The 24,549-nt window shown below is 41.7% G+C and overlaps 1 protein-coding gene across 2 annotated transcripts in view; it reads right to left on the bottom strand.

The window, feature by feature from the left end:
• The window catches only part of NEK6 (NIMA related kinase 6), a 474,385-nt gene that overhangs the window by 113,968 nt on the left and 335,868 nt on the right, over positions 1 to 24,549 (bottom strand). For both annotated transcript variants that reach the window (XM_069241715.1, XM_069241716.1), the window contains exon 7: positions 11,325 to 11,433. In XM_069241715.1, coding sequence (XP_069097816.1) covers positions 11,325 to 11,433 — 109 coding nt within the window. The remainder of the gene's footprint in view (positions 1 to 11,324; positions 11,434 to 24,549) is intronic.

Below are 24,549 nucleotides of genomic sequence, written 5' to 3'. Positions count from 1 at the left end.
GAATATCTTCTAACAGCTACAGTCACCAAATTCCTTTCTGGGATCCTATGTTCCTTCCATTTCACGTAGACCATTAAAAACACAACGAGACTGATTGTTTAATTATGTTTTTCTGGCTATGATGCACAAAGTCATCAATGACACTTCACATGGTGCGATTGTATCGAGGGATGAAGTAGTTGGCGCAGGTTTATGTTGTCCAGTCCAAATAGTAATGCTTCAATATTTTTTTTTGTTGAAATCACATAACCATGTTGAATTGCCTTAGTACAGAGCGCAGGGTAAAACAAAATCAATTATTTACTGATAAAATGGAGACGCAGTTGAGGCTATTGCGTGAATCCAAGATTGGTTGAACGTTAATGTGCCTTTTGTCTGAAGGTCGTGCCAAATATTCATTTGGTGAACTGCTGCGTGACTTAGCTGGCTCAAATATATTGTTTTTACAACTTTGGCACACTTACTTTATTTCTGAAACTCTATATTGACTTCCACATTCCCATGTTGTAATCTATAGGATCTCATATACACTCTTCAAATTCACTTCTATAAAATTTGGCTGCTTGACACTTTCCTTTTCCAGTTTTTCTATGCTCATTGGCCGCCAGCATGCCGGTGGGTTGTACTTCCTGGGTTGTGCTTCCCAGTTTGCAGTTCAACCAGCAGGCGCCACCTTAGGCCCCTCTTGGATCACTAGGCTTTGGTGAACTGCGGCATAACTATGCTTTGCTTTATATTTTGTTTAAACTTTCTGCACTTTATTTCTCCAAATGTATTTTGCCCTTTCCCTTGTTTTTATCCATAAGGTTTAAGTTTGAATTTTCAGACTCACATTTATAAAATTTGGCTTGTTGGCACTTTCTTTCCCTCAGTTTCTCTGTGCTCTTTGCCTGCCAGCATGCCAGTTAGGTTTTGTTTCCCAAGCTAGCTGTTCAGCCAGTGGGCACCATCTTAGGCGCCCACTAGAAGGATTTGGCTACTAGCACTGTAGTCAAAGTACTGCCTCTTACCTAAACTGGTGTGCTGCGCGTGTGCAGGTGGCGCACTATAGGCAAGCCCGTCTGAGCACGTATGCACCGGATACTGCCAGCTACGCTGCATGTTCACAAAAAACTTGGATCTTTGACCAAGTAACTTAATCTATCCCCACCAAGTTATTTTATCTTGCTAATCATGCTGTTCCCTATCCAGTCCCTATGATGGCTATATTGAATTTCCCCATTCCTTTGAATGTGCTGGTTATACATCTATCCAATATTATAATTTCAAATCAAAACCTCCTCCTCTAGATGGGCAAGTACTTTAAAGCCCCTCCCTTGTAATGTTAGATCAGCCTGTAAATAAAACATTGAGATAGCTAACCTTGTAAATTTGTATGTGGACTTGCTGTTTTTAGTACAGAATTGGCTTTGCGAAGATGCCAACCTGATTTTCGATCAACTAGTCCCCACTAAATACGCAATAATCAGGAAGGTTTGGCTAAACTTACAAGGAGGCGGTGTAGCTAGAATTTATAAAACGTTGCTGCATCAAAACCATTTAACCGAAAACGTGCTTTCCCTGGTGAGAATGTGTGTTGCAAAATTAGGAGACGCACTTTGACCATCTTCTAACACCCTCCATAATCCACTACGGAAGTTCATCGAACAATTATTAAGTGCTATTTACCATTTTTGCCCTACCTGAAACCATACACAAGTACCAGGAGATTAACTTGTCAATTGCACGACTATATCCAAGTCCCCTGGGATCATCTAGCCTTTTCTTTCTCTCTCTCAAAAGTAAGAAAGATGGCTTTTCTAAATAACCTAAATTATGTCTTACCCCAGTAAACTGGAAAACCTCTAGTTTGAGCTCTCCCTTCTTTTTGTTTAAACAGTGTCCAAGTTACTACTTTTTCAAGATATCAACACACAACTTAACTCTTTTGAAGACACGATGACCATTTGTTTCAATACAGTCCTACTTTTACAAACTTATAGTGCGTCGCAATTTGCAAACGACCTCATTAATATTTAGGAGGTAGGCCGAATTATAGACCCGCTATCATTCATTATTTTGTGAACTGACCTATTAGTACATAGGTCGGTTACCAAAATACCACACTGGACTCAAAAATACTTCTTACTAATTTCCAACCAATACCTCCAACATCTTTTCCCAGGTCTTGTAAATCCAACCATAACCAAAGGTACAACCCTAAGTTTATTCTTGAGATATTTACTCTTAAACTTGTGTTGAGCTGAACAATGATGATGTACCAACTACTGGACAAAAAGTATTTCTCTGCATTTTTGGTTGCTGTGGCCAGATAATGGAATTCTGACAACTATTTGTAAGGATCAAAAAGATGATGGTAGTTTCAAGAAGCAACTAAAACATTATTGTTCAAAGAGGCTTTTCACACCCAGTTCTCTTTAGTCTGCAGTGTCTCTGAGAGCATTTGCACTTAGAGCCATGAAACTTGGGATACGTGAGCTGTACAAATACTACAAACATAAGAGATACAACACAGGCTTTAACTTGGCTGTCTCAACACAATGGCAATGCTGTTCCACCACTTTGAATCATAATATGCATGAATAAAGAAAGGTTAATAACCTGGTGAAATCCATAAAGGCCCTCTGATATTAAAACAACAGACTAACTAGGCTACCTTGTCCGGAACATACAAATAGAAATGTAGCAACAATATAATGTATTTGGTCAGAGGTGTGATCTTCCCATCATAGTGGTTATTAGCTACACTACTGCAATGAGTTCTGGGAAAGTATTGCAGTTACTCCAGTTTACCTAAAGCATTCATTCTCCATAATAATATGGAAGATTCTACCAGCAGCAATTGTCACTCGCGATGAAGGAGCAGCACCATCTATCCGAAAAAGAGATAGGCAAATCCAAATCAAGGGTACAGATCAAAAGTCAATGATCTCAGCATCTCACACTAAAGGCAGTGTGTCACGATTCAGTCAGTCCCTATAGCTAGTAGCACTATGCTTTAGATGTCCAACATAAACAGTCCTCCTTTGCCGTGAGACCTCCTACATTTTGCAACTGTAGGAAAGTATCATCTTGCCTGGCATGCTACCCCCATATTTCACTGTATATATGTTGTTTTAGTCTATGTGTCACTGGGACCCTTGCCAGGCAGGGCCCCAGTGCTCATAAGTATGTGCCCTGTATGTGTTCCCTGCGTGATGCCTAACTGTCTCACTGAGGCTCTGCTAACCAGAACCTCAGTGGTTATGCTCTCTCTGCTTTCCAAATTTGTCACTAACAGGCTAGTGACTATATTTACCAATTCACATTCGCATACTGGTACACCCATATAATTCCCTAGTATATGGTACTGAGGTACCCAGGGTATTGGGGTTCCAGGAGATCCCTATGGGCTGCAGAATTTCTTTTGCCACCCATAGGGAGCTCTGACAATTCTTACACAGGCCTGCCAGTGCAGCCTGAGTGAAATAACGTCCACCTTATTTCACAGCCATTTACCACTGCACATAAGTAACTTATAAGTCACATATACGTCTAGCCTTCACCTGGTGAAGGTTGGGTGCAAAGTAACTTAGTGTGTGGGCACCCTGGCACTAGCCAAGGTGCCCCCACATCGTTCAGGGCAAATTCCCCAGACTTTGTGAGTGCGGGGACACCATTACACGCGTGCACTGTACATAGGTCACTACCTATGTACAGCGTCACAATGGTAACTCCGAACATGGCCATGTAACATGTCTAAGATCATGGAATTGTCACACCAATGCCATTCTGGCATTGGGGGTGACAATTCCATGATCCCCCGGGTCTCTAGCATAGTACCCGGGTACTGCCAAACTGCCTTTCCGGGGTCTCCACTGCAGCTGCTGCTGCTGCCAACCCCTCAGCGAGGTTTCTGCCCTCCTGGGGTCCAGGCAGCCCTGGCCCAGGAAGGCAGAACAAAGGACTTCCTCTGAGAGAGGGTATAACACCCTCTCCCTTTGGAAATAGGTGTGAGGGCTGGGGAGGAGTAGCCTCCCCCAGCCTCTGGAAATGCTTTGATGGGCACAGATGGTGCCCATCTCTGCATAAGCCAGTCTACACCGGTTCAGGGATTCCCCCAGCCCTGCTCTGGTGCGAAACTGGACAAAGGAAAGGGGAGTGACCACTCCCCTGACCTGCACCTCCCAGGGGAGGTGCCCAGAGCTCCTCCAGTGTGTCCCAGACCTCTGCCATCTTGGAAACAGAGGTGTTTGTGGCACACTGGACTGCTCTGAGTGGCCTGTGCCAGCAGGTGACATCAGAGGCTCCTTCTGATAGGCGCTTACCTCCCTTGGTAGCCGATCCTCCTTCTTAGGTAGCCAAACCTCCTTTTCTGGCTATTTAGGGTCTCTGCTTTGGGGATCTCACCATATAACAAATGCAAGAGCTCATCAGGGTTCCTCTGCATCTCCCTCTTCACCTTCTGCCAAAGGATCGACCGCTGACTGCTCAGGACGCCTGCAAAACCGCAACAAAGTAGCAAGACAACTACTAGCAACCTTGTATCGCTTCATCCTGCCGGCTTTCTCGACTGTTTCCAGGTGGTGCATGCTCTGGGGGTAGCCTGCCTCCTCTCTGCACCAGGAGCTCTGAAGAAATCTCCCGTGTGTCGACGGAATCTTCCCCCTGCAACCGCAGGCACCAAAAAAGACTGCATCACTGGTCCTCTGGGTCCCCTCTCATCACGACGAGCGTGGTCCCTGGAACTCAGCAACTCTGTCCAAGTGACTCCCACAGTCCAGTGACTCTTCAGTCCAAGTTTGGTGGAGTTAAGTCCTTGCCTCCCCACGCTATACTGCATTGCTGGGTACTGCATGATTTGCAGCTGCTCCGGCTCCTGTGCACTCTTCCAGGATTTCCTTCATGCACAGCCAAGCCTGGGTCCCCGACACTCTAACCTGCAGTGCACAACCTTCTGAGTTGTCCTCCGGCATCGTGGGACTCCCTTTTGTGACTTTGCGTGGACTCTGGTTCACTCTTCTTCCAAGTGCCTGTTCAGGTACTTCTGCGGGTGCTGCCTGCTTCTGTGAGGGTTCCCTGACTTGCTGGGCGCCCCCTCTGTCTCCTCCTCCAAGTGGCGATATCCTGGTCTCTCCTGGGCCACAGCAGCACCCAAAAACCTCTACCGCGACCCTTGCAGCTAGCAAGGCTTGTTTGCAGTCTTTCTGCGTGGGAACACCTCTGCAAGCTTCATCGCGACGTGGGCCATCCATCCTCCAAAGGAGAAGTTCCTAGTCCTCTTCTTTCTAGCAGAACTCCAAGCTTCTTCCAACAGGTGGCAGCTTCCTTGCACCCACAGCTGGCATTTCCTGGGCTCCTCCCCACTCTCGACACTTTCGCGACTATTGGACTTGGTCCCCTTGTCTTACAGGTACTCAGGTCCGGAAATCCACTGTTGTTGCATTGCTGGTGTTTGTTCTTCCTGCAGAATCCCCCTATCACGACTTCTGTGCTCTCTGGGGGTAGTAGGTGCACTTTACACCTACCTTTCAGGGTCTTGGGGTGGGCTATTTTTCTAACCCTCACTGTTTTCTTACCGTCCCAGCGACCCCCTACAAGCTCACATAGGTTTGGGGTCCATTCGTGGTTCGCATTCCACTTTTGGAGTATATGGTTTGTGTTGCCCCTATACCTATGTGCTCCTATTGCAATCTACTGTAATTTTACACTGCTTGCATTACTTTTCTTGCTATTACCTGCATAATTTTGGTTTGAATACACATATATCTTGTGTATATAACTTATCCTCATACTGAGGGTACTCACTGAGATACTTTTGGCATATTGTCATAAAAATAAAGTACCTTTATTTTTAGTACTTCTATGTATTGTGTTTTCTTATGATATTGTGCATATGACACCAGTGGTACTGTAGGAGCTTTGCATGTCTCCTAGTTCAGCCTAAGCTGATTTGCCATAGCTACCTCTATCAGCCTAATCTGCCAGAAACACCTCTTCTACACTAATAAGGGATAACTGGACCTGGCACAAGGTGTAAGTACCTCTGGTACCCACTACAAGCCAGGCCAGCCTCCTACAGCAACTCACTATGCCGGCATCAAACGTTTTCAGAAGTGTTGTCCTTTTGCAAAGGATTTAGACGCGGACAAATAAGATACCCGGTGATCGGAACAGTATTAGACTAACTGCACCTATCTTCTCTCTGGTGAACATTTCTTTAACTCTACCTTATGAACCAATTTATAAAATGTACATTACTGCCACACCGTTGCCGTATTACTCCCTCAAGAAACATCACATGTGAGCAGATTAATACCCTAGGCTTTTGACTTATTTTCCAGCCATCATTGTTCATGTGGAACTTCTTTGCAGTGCAGTTCAGGTACAGTTATGACCAGGACCCAGGTTTACCTGCTTAGGACAATTTTCCACTTATTTTTCTAAGAGTTGCAGAATGTTCCTGTAGCTCTTTGTGTCAGATTCTGACTGAATACCAAATGCAGTGAGTGATGACCTTCACTACAAAGAGGCCAAAAATGTGACCATATTGAAGCGAAGTGTGGGTCAAGCACAAATGTAAATCATGGTCTTCCATGAGTGCCAATGTAAATGCCATGGATAATCTTGGTTAGTCGACAACCGTAGAAACAGGGCATTTGTCAACCAGAAAGGCCAACTGATTGACTTCCAAAAGCCACAGAAACAAATGACCAGAAATCCAATTTTTTATGCAGAATATTGGGTATGTGTGTGGGGGGGGGGGGGGGGCGGTGGCATATTCTACTAAATGCAGGGATGTGGAATTCCTATTGCCCAACTCCCAGGACATATTGTTTGGGGTCAAGGGCAACAAGTTTTCTTGTTTATTTTGTCCTTGGGACAAGTAGGCCCAACCCCCTGCAACACAAACCCTTTGGCTGCCAGTTCACAGAGAAGGGAAATGCCTGCAGTTGAGGTAATATGTGTGTACCTATGTTAATGCTGTTCAAATTTGTATTTATGGTTTATTAATTAAAAGCCTTCATTAATAGGGTGAGTGTTGTAAATAAAACTATAAAAGGTCACTCTTCACTACTGACAATGGTTCTAGTAAAAAAAAAAAAAAAGTATACATGGACGTTTGAAAAGTTTAACAGTATGAGTCTAAGTATAATGCTCCCAAAGTACTCTCTGATCAGATGCAAGTGTTTTCAGAAGCTTGTAAGCAAGAGTAATGATTCTTTGCTTTCAAAATAAAATGTTCAGAAAAAGAGTGCAAGAAGGAAAAAAAAGTTTCGCTACTATGACATTTTAGGTGTTATTTCTCTGAAGTGTTATTTAGTAAAATGTGTTGATGCATGCTAGTATTTCCAAAACATACTCCTAATGGGAAATCAGTCTACCATTTTCAACAAGATAATGGGAAGTATGAAAATAAACAAGCACTGGCAAAGCCAACCGATTTGACTTTTTTTCTATTGGTTTTGTCAATGTTTTTCTTGTTTTCACATGGCTTTTGAAACACTTTATTGTTGTGGGAGTTGCCAGGCCCTCACCATTGTAACAAACACTGTCAAAAAGAAGAAAAAAAAAGTTTTGGTCTCAAAAAGCACACGTTGCCACTAGTGGCATAACAAAAGCCCCACAGCCCCCTCCAGGAGGCTCCCGCAGCACAGCACCTGCCCTGAGTGAGTCTGGAGGGGGGGGGGCTCTCCATGTTGTTTGCAGGAGGGCCCCCTCCAGTTTTGTTATGCCACTGATTGCTGCAGTGGTTCCTGGCACTGAACAAAACTACTTTGTGTGCCAATATGCTCCGATAGATGGAGAAATAGAGGTTTAATAAAGACAAAATGTATTTGTTAACGCCAGATCTAATTAAGGACCAATTCTTAAAGAAAGTCACAAAAGTGCACCCATAGTATACGTCTTTGAAATAGTGGCTTTCATGAATTCACAAGAACTTACAGAAGTAGAACAGGAAATCATACTCCTAGAAAATATTTGTTAGCTGTATTTTAGCACGAGCAAATATTCATGCGTAGATTTTCTCATGTGAAAATCTATTGAGTGTTTACAAGTTCACTTTCCCTCCAACCACTTTTTTCCCAGCCCAGGAAGAACTTCTACTTCTGCCCTTGTCAGGAGTAAATTTCCAACCTTTCTTGTTATGGGAAGAGGTTAGAGAAGAGCTGGTGAAAATCCTTAAAACATGCAAGTTAGTACATTTACAGAGTCAAAGGCATTCCAGCCCTGGAACTATTGCTTACTGCTTCCTCCAGCCCTAGCATGTAGATCTATGGAAAGGTTGCAAAATAAGGAAATTGCTTTAGTAGAGACTGCAATTGCTAGTATTCAAGCCCTATTATAGTAGTAGCCCTGGCGTAATCAGAGAGGATATTATAAGAGCTCTTACATAATGAGATTGCTGCCAAAATTTGTCCCCACACTACATGGCACCAATGGGATGAGTAGATTTTTTTTATTTACCATATAAGTAAATTTAAGAAGCAGCCTGTCCCATGGATAAGTAGATATTTTATTATATTCCACACCCCTGTAAATGGATGGAGTAGTTGTCTTGATTATTAATTACTCTGGTTGATATTATGTAGGCAGAAATTTTGTGATTAATGGATCAATTGATAAAACACAGTAACACAGTAGGGAATTTGAATGATCACTTTATCAAGAGTTTTACCTTTTCGTCAACGTGCTTTATGAATAATTCAACTTATTATTCTGTCGGTAAGATGAAAGTTTAACGTCTGCATTTTCATTATCCTATTTTTGTACTATCTACTATTTTATGTGTAATCACCAAATTCTGTGTACACTCATACGTACAAATTGTTACTGTGTACAGCACTTCTGGTCACAAGGTTCACAAACTTCATAACTAGAAATTCAAACCAAAGAGCCTGATTCAGACGTTGACGGATGGGGTTATTCCATCACAAATGTGATGGATATCCCGTCCGCTGTAGTACGATTCCATTATATCCTATGTTAATCGTAAGACGGTGGACGGGATATCCGTCACACTTGAGATGGAGTAACCCGTCCGCAAAACTCTATGTTTGGTCCAAAGCTTTGTTTCTCTGAAAGGCAACTGTAAGATTTTCATGTTATTTATTTTAATTTAACATGATCAAATATATGCTATGTCCACCAAATCTAATGTTGGATGGCACACCAACATCCATTACTTAAAACCCAACCACTGGAAAATCCAATAGGAGTTGCCATTTGACTTTACCCATGTTTTTTTGCTGGTAATCTTCAGCATTGGCAAGAACCGAAAATGGTTATTGTTGATTTTGAAGAACATGGGCAAACAAAAGTAAAAAAAAAAAAAAAAAAAAAAGCAAAATGATGTATATGCATGCATACATCACCATGCATTGCACACACATTTAACATTTACTATGCCAGCCCCAGCGTGATGGCATATAAGCAAATGCAGCATGACACATGCATGTGCGTACGTTATGTCTAGTAGCCATATTGCCTTTTTAATTTACCATTTTAAGATATAGCGGATGCCAATCTTGGAGCATTAAGTAAAAAAAACCTACAGCGATGTCCTTGAGGGGCAGGCATTAGGGAAAAAAAATGTGGTTCATAAACTTTGAGCGGGAAAGAAGGAGCATGATAAATTGATGTTTTGTGACATCAAACACTAGCTGATGAGTGAACTAACTGATTCAGTTTTGGAGATACTTCTGAAACCAGAGTCCTTAATTTGTACAGTGTATTTCCAGATACTCTTTAGACTCAGGATGCCTATGATGGTCCAATGGTACTAATAGGTGGGATAAGCAAAACAATTATTTACATATGGGACTCTACGTTGTTGACTCTTGATGACTCAATCATTGAGTTCATTGTATGCAAAAAGGAGAGATGTCCTGTGCAATCACTCCTGTCACTATGCAGTTCTCAAGGCTCATTTGGGCCTCAACTTTTTTCATACCACAACGTATGTACTGCTTTGGACTTTACTTTGAGTTTCAGACATCCTTAATGGTTAGCAGGCATGATTTTATGCAGGCACAAGTATTTGTTTTTATAAAAAACCTTTTTAATTTTGAAGTTTATGGACACTTCACTTGGGTGAAGGTATCTTATGTATGTAATCCCAGTTTGAAGATTACTTATTTTAAATATTGAATGTATTCCCTAGCCTTGAGGAAGTCTTGGTAGTTATATCAGACGAAACACATGTTGACTATGGAGATTTAACTCTGAGAAATTGGAAACAGAGGTAAAGAAAAATACTTTGCTTTAAAGTAGTTGGATTTGAAAATGAAAGGAACATATTCCAGAAAACACAGAATGGATTCTCTTTTTTTGGTGTTCCCTGTTTGTGCTCACTGTAGATATGTTATATTATGGACAACAGGTCATCAACAACAGACAGCTGAATCTGACTCTAGGGCAGACCTAAACAGAGTATAATTTTTGTTTGTTTTAAATGAACAAAGCAGGTCCCTTATGCTTTAGAGTTAATTAGCGTGATTTGTTTCCTGTATTTTATTAGCTGTTTAATAACTTTGATATCTTGGGTTGGAGTAGTTAGTACTTACATAGGGTAATGGGAATAACTGTGACCGAAAAACAGCACAGACACCACTCACGTGCTACTGAATGGGGTTTTATAGGGTTTTGCAGATGCTCTGGAGAAACATGCACAACAAAAGAAAAAAAGAAAAAGGAACCAGGAAATGAAAAATCTACTAAGCCTGAGGAGTCCAAAAACACTGATAAGAAAATGCACCCCTCGAGTATCGTTTACAACAAAAATACTCTATTCAAGACTAAAACTGCCAATAAATGGTATATTTTGAAATACTGTAAGTGAACTCTAAGGTTCCAGGTTTCATTAGAGGATGAGGAAGGGTGCGACGGAGAAAATCGAAGTGGACAAGATAAACCTGGGGCTCATTCAGCTTTCTGGTTTCAGCTGTTCAGGTGGGACAGATACACAATCACACACCCATGCTAAAGCCCCACTAAGCCTAACAAACACACATATTCTGAGTTTGCTGTGTTTACTTCTTTCAATTTTTTGCTTCTTTCACTTGCTAATTGCAATTTGGACAGGCTTGCTGGTGTCTAGAATACAGAGTAGCCATCTTAGTAGCGCACCCCTGCCCCACCGTCCCCAACCCGGGACAAACCTCCACAGTCAACCAGTTAGCACAACCCGAAATAAGATCCATCTTCCAAATTTGTCAAGATTCAGTCACTCAAGGGTGGAACATCAACATAATTGCCAAATTGTTTTTGAGCACGGGTGCTTGCAAATTGAAACATTTGATCAATATTCAATGTATTAAAAAAAGAGCGCAAATTATTATTACCTCTGTGCATCACCCTGCGCGAGTGCATGTGTTCGACCGCGCTGCACAACTGCACAAAATATTTCCAGATTGTCCTTTCAGGTATTAACCGCTTCTGCTTCTTAAAATACTGCGGAGGGAAAGAGAGAAAAGATCAGGGAGATCACCATCCAACCATCTCACTGAGTCACTTGTGTTACTCGCATGCTGTTTGCGCTCAACTTAATGAGCGCTGACAGAACTGTTTGTTTTTTAATAGCATTTAACTCTTCCTGCGAATCCCCCTAATTAACAAACATTACAAAAATATGCCTAACTGGGTTTGACATTTTTGAATGGACACCAATTATATTTTGCATGAATTTTCCCTAATTACCTTGTGAAACATATTTAATGCCTAAAAACAACAAATGCTTGGAAGATTTTGCCTAGAGCAAGACAAGGATTGCAAACAGCACCAGCCCACAGTAACCGGCACTATTGATATCTAGGCTGCAAGTTGAATACCCTGAAGGACCACACATCACTCTCTGTTTAGAATAAATAAAAACTGTAAAGTTATGTATTTGTTTTAATACCGTTTTGAACACTTCAACTAATACACTTTTTACTGCATGGGGTTCATATATAGTAATGAACTTGTGTCTTTCCCGACCCTAATGGAATCCATTGCATATATTTGATATCAAATAGTTTGGGTATGTAAATCTTCAAGAGGTTATTTATCATAAATGATAAGCAGAGAACTCTAAGCAGTGAATGCCACATTTAGCTGTCACAAGTGGTGTTGAAAAAGGTGATCATTTGAACTGATCGCAGACATTGACTGCATTTACAGAAATGTGTGAAATGTATTTAACTTTGATCACACAAGAGGATGGCGTGAAATAATACAAGTACAAATTAAATAAAATGTATTAGTAAATGTCTCCAACTAAATTGTGCATTCTTCAGTTTTCACCTTTAGCATAAGCTTCCGTGTGTTTCCTGACAGATAATATTTTAAAATACTATTTCTCGTTCTATTAAAATCATCCATGGTGACGAGCAGACCAAAGGCAGGTGACTTCCTGCGGCTCAGCCCTGCGAAAACCGATCTTGACACTTTGCAATTTCTCTACTTTTCAACAAAACACAGAACACCGCCTATCTGCTCTCCAGATTTATACAGACAAAATGCTATTAATGTCAGAATATTAGCGCAATTCTCATTAAGGAATTTAAGAGAAGCTGCGCCAGGCCGCGCGCAGTAATCGTCTAAATGTCACGTCCGATAAGATCCAGATGACATTTAGCAGAAAGTCTAAATTCTCAGGCGAGTTCTAGCAGCAGTGTGCGGCGTCGCCTTTATCACCCCTCATAAATAATGGAGAAGCCTGACAAAGATAGTCATGTTTTTATCACGATTGCACCTTCACAGTGCTGTTACTGCACTTCCTATTGTCTCCTGGATGCAGAATTTATTCCACCCTGCACTACGTCTTAATAGACAAAGGATCCTCGTCCCTGACAATTATTCCAATCGATGTGTGTTTTTTTACACCTGCTGGATGCCAGGCGCTTAACAAGTCGGGTCTCGGAATGGCGATAACGAATCTGTAGTTTTTTGTGCACAGTCTCTGAATCAAGAAGGAGAATGCCTGCTTGTAGATAGTGACCTTGGGCTTTAGACCTTTAAGACAGGAAGTCACCATCCAAACAAGCATTTGCAATGCAACGGGTCTCGCATTACGTCGAGTTAGAGCTATTAGCGTTGTAAACTCCTAACCGGACTTTTCTTGTCACATTAAATGGGGAAAAAAAACCGAGAACGATCGCGCTGTGTAAAACACTGTGTGATTGCGCTGCGAAATAAAGAGAAAAAGTAGTCCAGAAACCATACGGAAAACATGGAGCCTCTCGTATGTTTCCAGTAGTTTACCGGTGCTCTCGAGGAGGGCTAAACACCTGAAACGGCATACCTTTCACGAATGAAAACAAGCGGATTTTAAAAGGCAAGCCCAAGAACCAATGAAAGTGACTGACGCAACATGGGCATGGTTAAAATCCCACTGAAGAGAAATTGGAAAGGGGACTGAGCGCTTTGCGCTCGCCCCTAAAAATAACCACTTGGCACACAAAAGAGCAGTTTTCCTGGTATTCTGGCCTGTTGTGTAAACAGGGGATGTTGTAGGTGCATTCTTCGGGCTATGTCCACCCCCCTCTAATCATTCCACATGACATGTGGCTTTCTAAGTAGATTATTTCTATTCACTCTAAAGTGTAAGGTCCACACATACCAAACATATCGGCCAGATTTTTAGGCTCCCCACTGATAACTAAAGGTGCTCCATTTAAATCATTTGCATTTAAAGCTACTGTATTTTAATATCCTGAAAACATTGCATGGATCTGGACCTGCCTGACTTAGGTTGACCTTCCACAACACAAAAAAACAAGATTTCCAGCACTGACAGCAGACAACACAGTTTCTTCAGCCACATGCTTCAAAATTTCCAAGCCAAAAGACATGGCGAAAAGATAGCGTTTTCCATAAAAAGTAATTATTTGCCACTGGTGTTTCCATTGCTAGGAGGACGTGTACCATTATTCTCCTGTGATCCCAAATATCTGAAAAGATCAACCTTAAATTTGAATGATGCTAAACAATGCACAGATAATAACTAGCTGGTGGTTCGGGGGGGGGGGGGGGTTTACAATTCACTCACGCTTGCAGCCTCTGACCTACCTGCAAAATTTAGGTAGGTTCCACTAATTTCAGAAGCAAGGTAAAGTGCTAATGTGCTGTGTGTTACAGTGTATTAGATACTGGTGAATAAAAAAATGCAAGTATTGTATCAATTTTCTGGGCTATTTCTAGAATAGGAGGTACAAGCAACATTCAGGCGGTCATCACATCCAGAGTGGCCTCTTCCAATATGGTCTCCCTAGGTCTGCACAAGAGACTTCTGGAATGAACTTTTATTTATATGTAATCGTTCTTCGACAACCATCACTTTGCACTTGCTGCAAGTGTGTACAGTAAGCCATATGACTGAACACACAAACCTCAGCAAACAGAGGTGCACCAATAAATACTACTGTCTGCTGTAGCAACCTACAGAGTCCATCTACTATAAGGACAACTGCAGATAACAGTCGAGGACGGGACCTGCGAAATATGAAGGATTTGATTAAACAGATACCGGTGTTCGGTTCACTATATGTGACAGGGATCCTCCTTATTTGCAGGTAGCAAACGGTGTGACGGCTTTACAAGTAGGACCCTGCTGATCTTAAGTACCCCTCATGTTTAAGATGCAGGTAAGGGACAAGAGAGAGTTAAGTCTGGGAAAATAAATGAAGAGGGATGCAGAGGATAAGGGGTATGTTCTATTGTATTTTTTATTTACCTGTTGATCTGGCCTTCTTAACTTGGCAAGCCAATTTGAATGAGGGCAGCCCTATATAATGAGTAAAGACTATTTTGCCTTAGAACAACCCATCCCTTGTACATATGGTAGGGTGTAAGAAATATCTTGCGGCTGGGATACTGATACAATGGAGGGATAAGATCAACAGATGAAGTTAAAAAAAAAAAAAGTATAAGAGATCATTGGCACTGACCTTCCATTCATAGTACCCTCCCTTTTATTTGATAGTGAGTCAGAAAGAGCCACATAATTAATGTGATTTTTTGGAGCAGGAGAAGATTCCCTCCCTTCTTCCGGTCAACTGGCATCTTGATGAAGGACATAATTAAGCCATTCGGCTCTTCTGGTGAGTTAATCATACAACTTGACCATTGGTTGTAATCTCCACATAGGGTTTTGTTGTGGACATATGTTTGAAGGAACAAAGAAGAAGGAAATAATTGTTTTATGGGCTCTGGAGTTAAATGGTTAGTAGTGATTCGGCAGTGTAAGGAATGAGTGAGGGTGAATGTTATGAGACTTTTAGAATGTTGGTATCTATTTAAATGAGAAATTGTGACCTTATGTAGAGTTATTGAACTTAGAAATTTTGAATGAATTTAGAATATCTGAGTATGAACGATTTGGGGATACATAAATGTTTGTTAGTACCACCTGACTTGGGTAATGCTTTGAGTTTTACATATTGTTATATTTTGATAATGTTTTTATTGATTTATGTCTAATATTGCTTATATGTACTTTTTCATAGATGTGTTGTGGGAAATTTTATGGAGACTGAATAAGTTGTACTGCCCTGAAGAAGGTGGTTGATATCTAACATTTCCACCAAAACGCGTCAATGCATTTAGACGCAGAATCACGGATCCCTACTGACATCTGAGTGGACCTGCAGCATTACAACAGACGAATTGTGCTGTCTGAGACATCCCTCCCTTTTTTTCTCTTTCTTTTTAGTTCTTCATTATAATATGATGAGGGTGGTTTTATTGATGATGTTGAAGTTTTTATTATATTTTCAAAATGCTTGTGCGCAGACTGAGAAAAGAAAATACGTGTATTCTTGCTGAGCGTGTATTATTATATTAAAACTTAGGCCCTGATTTACGAGTGTGGTGGTCTGTAGACTCACAGTCGGACTGCCAGGGAACCACCAGCTCTGCCAAGATCTCAGATCCCAGCAGTCTGGAGGATGGTGGCAGTCCTAATCTGCCAGGGCAGCGCTGCCCTGGGGATTACGACCTCCTTCTCTGCCAGCGATTTCATGGCAGTAGCACCACCATGAAAAGGCTGGCAGAGAAAAGGTGTAGGGGGCCTCAGGAAGGCCCTGCACTGCTCACGCACTTGGCATGGGCATTGCATGGGGCCCCCTGGCCAGCACTGTCGCAATATTCACTGTCTGCCCTGACCGTGAAGATTGCAATGGTGCTGGTGCACCCTGCAGGCTACAGCATTGCCGCTGGTTCAATTATGAGCCGGAGACAATGCTGCAGCCTGCTTCCTGCTAGGCCGGTGGAAACTCAGGTTTCCTCCTGCTGACCTAGAATGAAACTCTTAATAACTCCAGTGGGGAGGTCGCCGCGAAGGGTGGCGGCCACCCTGTCGGGGTTTGGCGAACAGGCTTTCCTGCCAAACTCAAATTAGGGCCCTAAGTGTAGTTTCTACAAATTCATGTGGTACTCACTTTGATGTGACAACAACAACTTTGATGTATAAGGTGTGGTTCATAGAATGTAGTTTCTAATCAGTTTGAATTGAAGTGGTTCAAACGGTGGTGTTTTATATATATATATATATATATATATATATATATATATAATTCACATAAAACACTCGGACTGCAGGAACACCACACAGCGGTCCCGGGTGGGCTCCGAGAGGCCCTAATAAATCCTCCAACTCTCCTCCAAATCACAGGAGACCCAGGACACCTCCAAGGTGCAAATCAATTTATTTCAGCACACAAATCCAACGCGTTTCGGCAGCAGCCTTACTCATGGATACATCATTGTTACAGTGCCCCAAGTTAAAAACCATGCAATCCTAGACATAAAAAACAGACAAAATCTCAAATCCCCACCAAAAGACACAAAATGTGGCGGCCATCTTAAAGTGCATCTATAAATAAGTTTCAAGGTAGTTTGTACCATAGTCCTATCAAAATACAACTCAAATTATTGTTCAAATTCATCAGAATCTTTAAATTAATGTGATATCATATTTCGCACAATAAATAGAGTAAAATTCAATTGCCAAAATACAAAAATTGTAAATAGAATAATTCATTGCATTATAAAAGTTTGTTAACTATGAATGTTTTCAAAATTTAAAATTCAATATATCACTTAAATCCTGAACATTACAGGGAGTGCAGAATTATTAGGCAAATGAGTATTTTGACCACATCATCCTCTTTATGCATGTTGTCTTACTCCAAGCTGTATAGGCTCGAAAGCCTACTACCAATTAAGCATATTAGGTGATGTGCATCTCTGTAATGTGAAGTGGTGTGGTCTAATGACATCCACACCCTATATCAGGTGTGCATAATTATTTGGCAACTTCCTTTCCTTTGGCAAAATGGGTCAAAAGAAGGACTTGACAGGCTCAGAAAAGTCAAAAATAGTGAGATATCTTGCAGAGGGATGCAGCACTCTTAAAATTGCAAAGCTTCTGAAGCGTGATCATCGAACAATCAAGCGTTTCATTCAAAATAGTCAACAGGGTCGCAAGAAGCGTGTGGAAAAACCAAGGCGCAAAATAACTGCCCATGAACTGAGAAAAGTCAAGCGTGCAGCTGCCACGATGCCACTTGCCACCAGTTTGGCCATATTTCAGAGCTGCAACATCACTGGAGTGCCCAAAAGCACAAGGTGTGCAATACTCAGAGACATGGCCATGGTAAGAAAGGCTGAAAGACGACCACCACTGAACAAGACACACAAGCTGAAACGTCAAGACTGGGCCAAGAAATATCTCAAGACTGATTTTTCTAAGGTTTTATGGACTGATGAAATGAGAGTGAGTCTTGATGGGCCAGATGGATGGGCCCGTGGCTGGATTGGTAAAGGGCAGAGAGCTCCAGTCTGACTCAGACGCCAGCAAGGTGGAGGTGGAGTACTGGTTTGGGCTGGTATCATCAAAGATGAGCTTGTGGGGCCTTTTCGGGTTGAGGATGGAGTCAAGCTCAACTCCCAGTCCTACTGCCAGTTCCTGGAAGACACCTTCTTCAAGCAGTGGTACAGGAAGAAGTCTGCATCCTTCAAGAAAAACATGATTTTCATGCAGGACAATGCTCCATCACACGCGTCCAAGTACTCCACAGCGTGGCTGGCAAGAAAGGGTATAAAAGAAGGAAATCTAATGACATGGCCTCCTTGTTCACCTGATCTGAACCCCATTGAGAACCTGTGGTCCATCATCAAATGTGAGATTTACAAGGAGGGAAAACAGTACACCTCTCTGAACAGTGTCTGGGAGGCTGTGGTTGCTGCTGCACGCAATGTTGATGGTGAACAGATCAAAACACTGACAGAATCCATGGATGGCAGGCTTTTGAGTGTCCTTGCAAAGAAAGGTGGCTATATTGGTCACTGATTTGTTTTTGTTTTGTTTTTGAATGTCAGAAATGTATATTTGTGAATGTTGAGATGTTATATTGGTTTCACTGGTAATAATAAATAATTGAAATGGGTATATATTTTTTTTTGTTAAGTTGCCTAATAATTATGCACAGTAATAGTCACCTGCACACACAGATATCCCCCTAACATAGGTAAAACTAAAAACAAACTAAAAACTACTTCCAAAAATATTCAGCTTTGATATTAATGAGTTTTTTGGGTTCATTGAGAACATGGTTGTTGTTCAATAATAAAATTAATCCTCAAAAATACAACTTGCCTAATAATTCTGCACTCCCTGTATTAACTACGCTTAAATTAATTACATATCATCCTATACCATCCAAATAGACCTATACACCTACACAAAACTTTTGGGGGGTCTCATATTTTTGGGGGATCTCATATTGGTATATGGAGCTTCTCTACCCAAGTGGGTAGACGAACAAATTCTTCTACTGTAGAAACCTTATAGAACCCAACACCTGTACCCTTCTACTAAGAATCAAATAGGATTCAAAAAATCACCCCTACTTCACATTCTCTATCAGATGACCACCCACCAAACAAAGTATCGATTACCCTAGATGGATGCTCAGCTCCTCACTCGAATTTAGCCATACAGGTTCCAACGTTTCGAAGTCTATTATATATTTAGACTCTAACACACGTAACAATCTCTCTCTATCGCCTCCCCTTTTACTCATCCTTACTTGGTCTATAACTACAAACTTCAGCAGATTCTCATTGCCAAAATGATGGCTGAAGAAATGCCTAGCTACTGGATAGTTTTTATCCTGATTTCTAATGGCTCGTCTGTGTTCTAAAACTCTTTTCTTTGCATTATGTATCGTACTGCCCACATACAATTTTTCACATGGGCATATCAGACAGTATACACAGTAAGATGTTTTTAAAAATCATTGAGGATATCGTATGGGAAGATGACTTCTTACTGTTAACCCTAGATGTGACTAGTCTGTATACGAGCATAGATCATGGCTTGGGGGTGAGAGCTATTAGACACTTTCTCAGAGCAAGGTCACTGTCTTTTTTCTTCCATTCGGAAATGCTATGCACTATGATCGAGTTCTGTCTTAAGAACAATGTATTCATCTTTGATGGTCATCTGTACAAACAGCTTCAAGGGACAGCTATGGGCACCTGTTTTGCCCCCAGCTATGCAAATTTGTTTATGGGCTGGTGGGAGGAACAGGTGTCAGAAGAAATTACCCAATTCGATACCAATGTGGTCCTGTGGTGTCGTTTTATTGATGACATTTTTGTAATTTGGAGGGGTAATGAAGAAGCAGCTATGCAATTTGTGCGAGATCTGAACACCAATGAGTGCAACCTAAGATTTACTGAGCATTTGGATTCAAAATGTATAGAGTTCCTCGATGTGGAAATTTCTGTGAAGGGTAGTAGATTAGTGTCCAAATTGTATAGGAAGGCAACAGCCGGTAATAGTCTACTAAGTGCTTACAGTGCACATCCGGGGACTCTAATACGGAGTATTCCGTTTGGAGAATTGTTGAGAGCCCGGAGGAACTGTAGCGAAGAAGCTGATTTTCACCAAGAGTGTAATGTGATGTGTGAAAGGTTCAGGAACAGAGGCTATGGGGCTAAAGTGATCGATCAAGCCAAACGCAAAGTGGTGACTAAGTAGAGATGATGTTTTGTATGGAACTAACAGAAGGCAAGAGAAGGAAAGTGAGTCCATTAGATTCATTACAACCTATAGTAATCAGTCGTACAAAATACGCTCACTACTTAGTAAGAGTTGGCATATTTTGCGGACGGACCCTGTTTTGGCAGACTGGATCAGTGATAATCCCCAAATAACTTTTAGGAGAAATAGATCTCTCAAGGACAACTTGTGTCGCAACGAGATAACATCAGTAGGACGGATACAGAATACGGGAATGGAAGGTTTCTTCTGTTGTATGAAGTGCAAAGCCTGCAAGACCAGTAACAGTTGCAGGACATTATATGTTCCAGGAAGGTTAGACAGCTTTGTAATTAGAGGTAATTACAATTGCAATACATCTTACTGTGTATACTGTCTGATATGCCCATGTGAAAAATTGTATGTGGGCAGTACGATACATAATGCAAAGAAAAGAGTTTTAGAACACAGACGAGCCATTAGAAATCAGGATAAAAACTATCCAGTAGCTAGGCATTTCTTCAGCCATCATTTTGGCAATGAGAATCTGCTGAAGTTTGTAGTTATAGACCAAGTAAGGATGAGTAAAAGGGGAGGCGATAGAGAGAGATTGTTACGTGTGTTAGAGTCTAAATATATAATAGACTTCGAAACGTTGGAACCTATAGGGCTAAATTCGAGTGAGGAGCTGAGCATCCATCTAGGGTAATCGATACTTTGTTTGGTGGGTGGTCATCTGATAGAGAATGTGAAGTAGGGGTGATTTTTTGAATCCTATTTGATTCTTAGTAGAAGGGTACAGGTGTTGGGTTCTATAAGGTTTCTACAGTAGAAGAATTTTTTCGTCTACCCACTTGGGTAGAGAAGCTCCATATACCAATATGAGATCCCCCAAAAATATGAGACCCCCCAAAAGTTTTGTGTAGGTGTATAGGTCTATTTGGATGGTATAGGATGATATGTAATTAATTTAAGCGTAGTTAATAATGTTCAGGATTTAAGTGATATATTGAATTTTAAATTTTGAAAACATTCATAGTTAACAAACTTTTATAATGCAATGAATTATTCTATTTACAATTTTTGTATTTTGGCAATTGAATTTTACTCTATTTATTGTGCGAAATATGATATCACATTAATTTAAAGATTCTGATGAATTTGAACAATAATTTGAGTTGTATTTTGATAGGACTATGGTACAAACTACTGTGAAACTTATTTATAGATGCACTTTAAGATGGCCGCCACATTTTGTGTCTTTTGGTGGGGATTTGAGATTTTGTCTGTTTTTTATGTCTAGGATTGCATGGTTTTTAACTTGGGGCACTGTAACAATGATGTATCCATGAGTAAGGCTGCTGCCGAAACGCGTTGGATTTGTGTGCTGAAATAAATTGATTTGCACCTTGGAGGTGTCCTGGGTCTCCTGTGATTTGGAGGAGAGTTGGAGTATATGTGTGTGTGTATATATATATATATATATATATATATATATATATATATATATATATATATATATATATATATTTTGCCAAAGGGGAACTATCTTGACTTTATTGACAACTGTGGGAGGCCATGCATTCTTTGAGCAAGACCCAAGAGTTTGCAATGTCCTGCCAGTGATCCAGAGAGTGAAACAAAATATCCCACACCCTACTGGATGATGGTCAAAGACAAAGAAACATAAGTTAATTTACAGACCATTCAGTTTGTACTTGCCACACAATGCATGTGCGTACAATAGTCATTTTCTGGTTTGTATATGGATACACATCAAATCAAATCATATTTAATTATTTCTAATGCTCTTGCACTGCAGTCCAGGCATGCAGAAACAGTCTCAGAGAACTCATGCACATTTCTGTACAAAGACCTTGAAAGGAGGGCATTGGTACAGGCATTTTAATGAATAGCCCTGGTAGAAACAGTAGCCATAAAGTACATGTCCTATTTAAAGTTCAATGATCACCATTTATAAAATGATTAATATGGTCACTGCATGACAACTTCAGAAGAGCTACCAGACAGCATAAGTAGACACTGGGGCTGGTAACAAAGATTTGAAGTACACAACAAAGTGAAGGATGGAATGCTTGAATTAACCTCTGTCACCGGTAATTACTGGGCCATCCAGTTTGGACCCAGCCATACGCAAATCTGTCTTCCCCTTGCTGCAATGGGAATAGTCCAGCCCACAACGCAGGCCAAGTCCTCCCTGAGCCTAAATACAAGCAACACAAGACTGGTTTCACCCTTATTGGGGCTCATATCCAGGTATAGCTTAGTTCCAGGGGCACAGTGTGCACAGGACCCACGGCTCGGCATGCCTGTTCCACTTAGGGTGTCACACTTAAGTATACATAGAAGCAATGGAGCGATTGCCAGCGGTTAGACTTATGGCAAGCATTTCTCCCATCATCTTTTGTGTGTTCGATGTACCACCCTAAATGGCAAGCTACCCCCGACTGACAATCCCGAGTCAGAGCAAACGCTGTCTTAGATTGCTTGTGTTCTGGTTCAGGGAGGACATGGTTGACAATAGAACTATGGGTTGGAATGCAACCCGAGCTATTGCCAATAGTTAGAATTATAGCAAGCATTCCTCCCATCACTGGTGACAAAGATCTGGCCACGAAAATGGTCTTGGACTGATGAAACCCCCAAGTTATGACCAGAGTAAAACAAGCCGCTGTTAGATTACTGGAGGGTGTTTTAGCTGAAGGTTTTATCCAAGACTGTCTTTATCTGTTGAGGTTTGCAGTTCTGGTGGTGTGTTCCTCAGCAGCGGGCTATAATGCTTAACTAAATGTCTTGTGACTTCATTTCCTTTTTTGATTTCTAATCAGTACCCATGATTTTGCATTAGATGCCTCTGTCTGCACGCTCAAACTTGAAGTCCCGCTTCCTTGTAGGTACTAAACAATTCACTCATAGCAAATAAGAAAAAGGCAGGAACTTTTGTCATAATTTTGCATAGAAATACATAAAATACTGTATATAAGAAAACTACAAAGTCCTATTGTATCGTCAAAGCGGACCATTAAAAAGGATTGAAACCTGAGAGCCATGTTATCGAAGTTAAACATCGATTACAAGATCCTCAGTTGGATCATCGCCACCAAACTTCTCCACATGCCCGGGCTCATACACTCTAAACAAGCGGGAGTCATCTCTAGCTGTAACATGGCGCTCAAGATACGCTGACTACTCACAATATTGGCGATCGACACCTATAATCGAGTGGAAGCATCGCTCTTTGCGATAGATTTAGAAAAGGCTTTTGACAGCCTGCAACGGGCCTTTCTCTATGGTGTCCTGGAACGCTAAACTGGGACTGGGGTTTGTGGCCTGGACCAGGATGCTATATGTGGACCTCACTGCCAGCGAACAAGGAAAACTATGCCTGAAAACTATTGAGTGGGAGTGAGGAGCCAGATAGGAGTGTCCTTCGTCACCCGTTATTCGACCTGGCTATGGAGCCTCCGGCCTCCTGTGCTTATCGAAGCATAGAAATAAGGGGACAAACCCATCATTTTTCGCTATGTGCCGATGATCTCCTGATCTACTGGAGCAATTCGGATGGATTTCTGGTTTTAAAGTGAATTGGCAGAAATCGTGTTTATTGCAGACATTGACAAACTGCCCCTCCGAAGGCATTAATGGTGCTGCAATGGGAGCCCAGATTTTTGCAGTATTTGGGAGGGCAAATCTTCCATGACTCGACTGACTCGCTGGTGGGGAATGTCACAAAGGCGATCCGGGCTCTCAAAATAAGCATTAACTTTTGGAAGACGCTCCCCCTCTCGGTTGTGGCCGGCGTTGCAATACTGAAAGTAACTGCACTCCCTCACCTGTAATATTCTTTCATGGTGCTGCCGGTGTGAATCCCTTTACCGCTGTTTCGTGAGAATGACTAGCTCATTGTTGCTTTTATGTGGGACTTAGGCCGCGGGCGAGTGGCCCTGACCATGCTCAAGAGACTGGTGGAGGTCAGGTTCCCGACTGACTCTTATTATCTAGCTGCACAGCTCCAGTGGCTGACACAGTGGTTGGTGAGAGATGGGTACCTCTGTCCACGACCTTTTACAGTCTGATCGGTGTACTACCAAATATCAGGTGCCCTAGAAGGTATCACAGAATTTCAGGTGCTATGACTGTTCGGCTCGCTTTCCTCAGAAAACATGCGTGAAAGCCCCATATTCTCCTGATATTCCCATGGAACTGCTAGAGATATTGCCACATGGGGGAGATTGGAGAGGAATGATGGTGTGGCTGGCTGTGGTAGCGCCCATAGTTGGATACTTGTTCGAAGACAAGATACTCCTCCCATTTGAAGAATTCCGCTCAGGCATGAACTGCCTCTGGGACACCTTCTGCTCCATGGAGCTGTGATGACTGCCATACGTAAACAATCAGGAGCGGGCATGTCAGAACCTCTGCACCATAGGAGCTGCCAATATACAGTTACGTCATCGGGAACCATTAAAGCCATCACCTGCCTATATACGACAGTTAGGGAGGACATGTTGCAACTCCTT

The sequence above is a fragment of the Pleurodeles waltl genome, chromosome 6 (genome assembly GCF_031143425.1).
Source record: "Pleurodeles waltl isolate 20211129_DDA chromosome 6, aPleWal1.hap1.20221129, whole genome shotgun sequence".
In the NCBI taxonomy this organism is placed as follows: Eukaryota; Metazoa; Chordata; class Amphibia; order Caudata; family Salamandridae; genus Pleurodeles; species Pleurodeles waltl.
The sequence above is the reverse complement of the archived record's forward strand: the minus strand, read 5'-3'. Positions and strand labels throughout refer to the sequence as shown.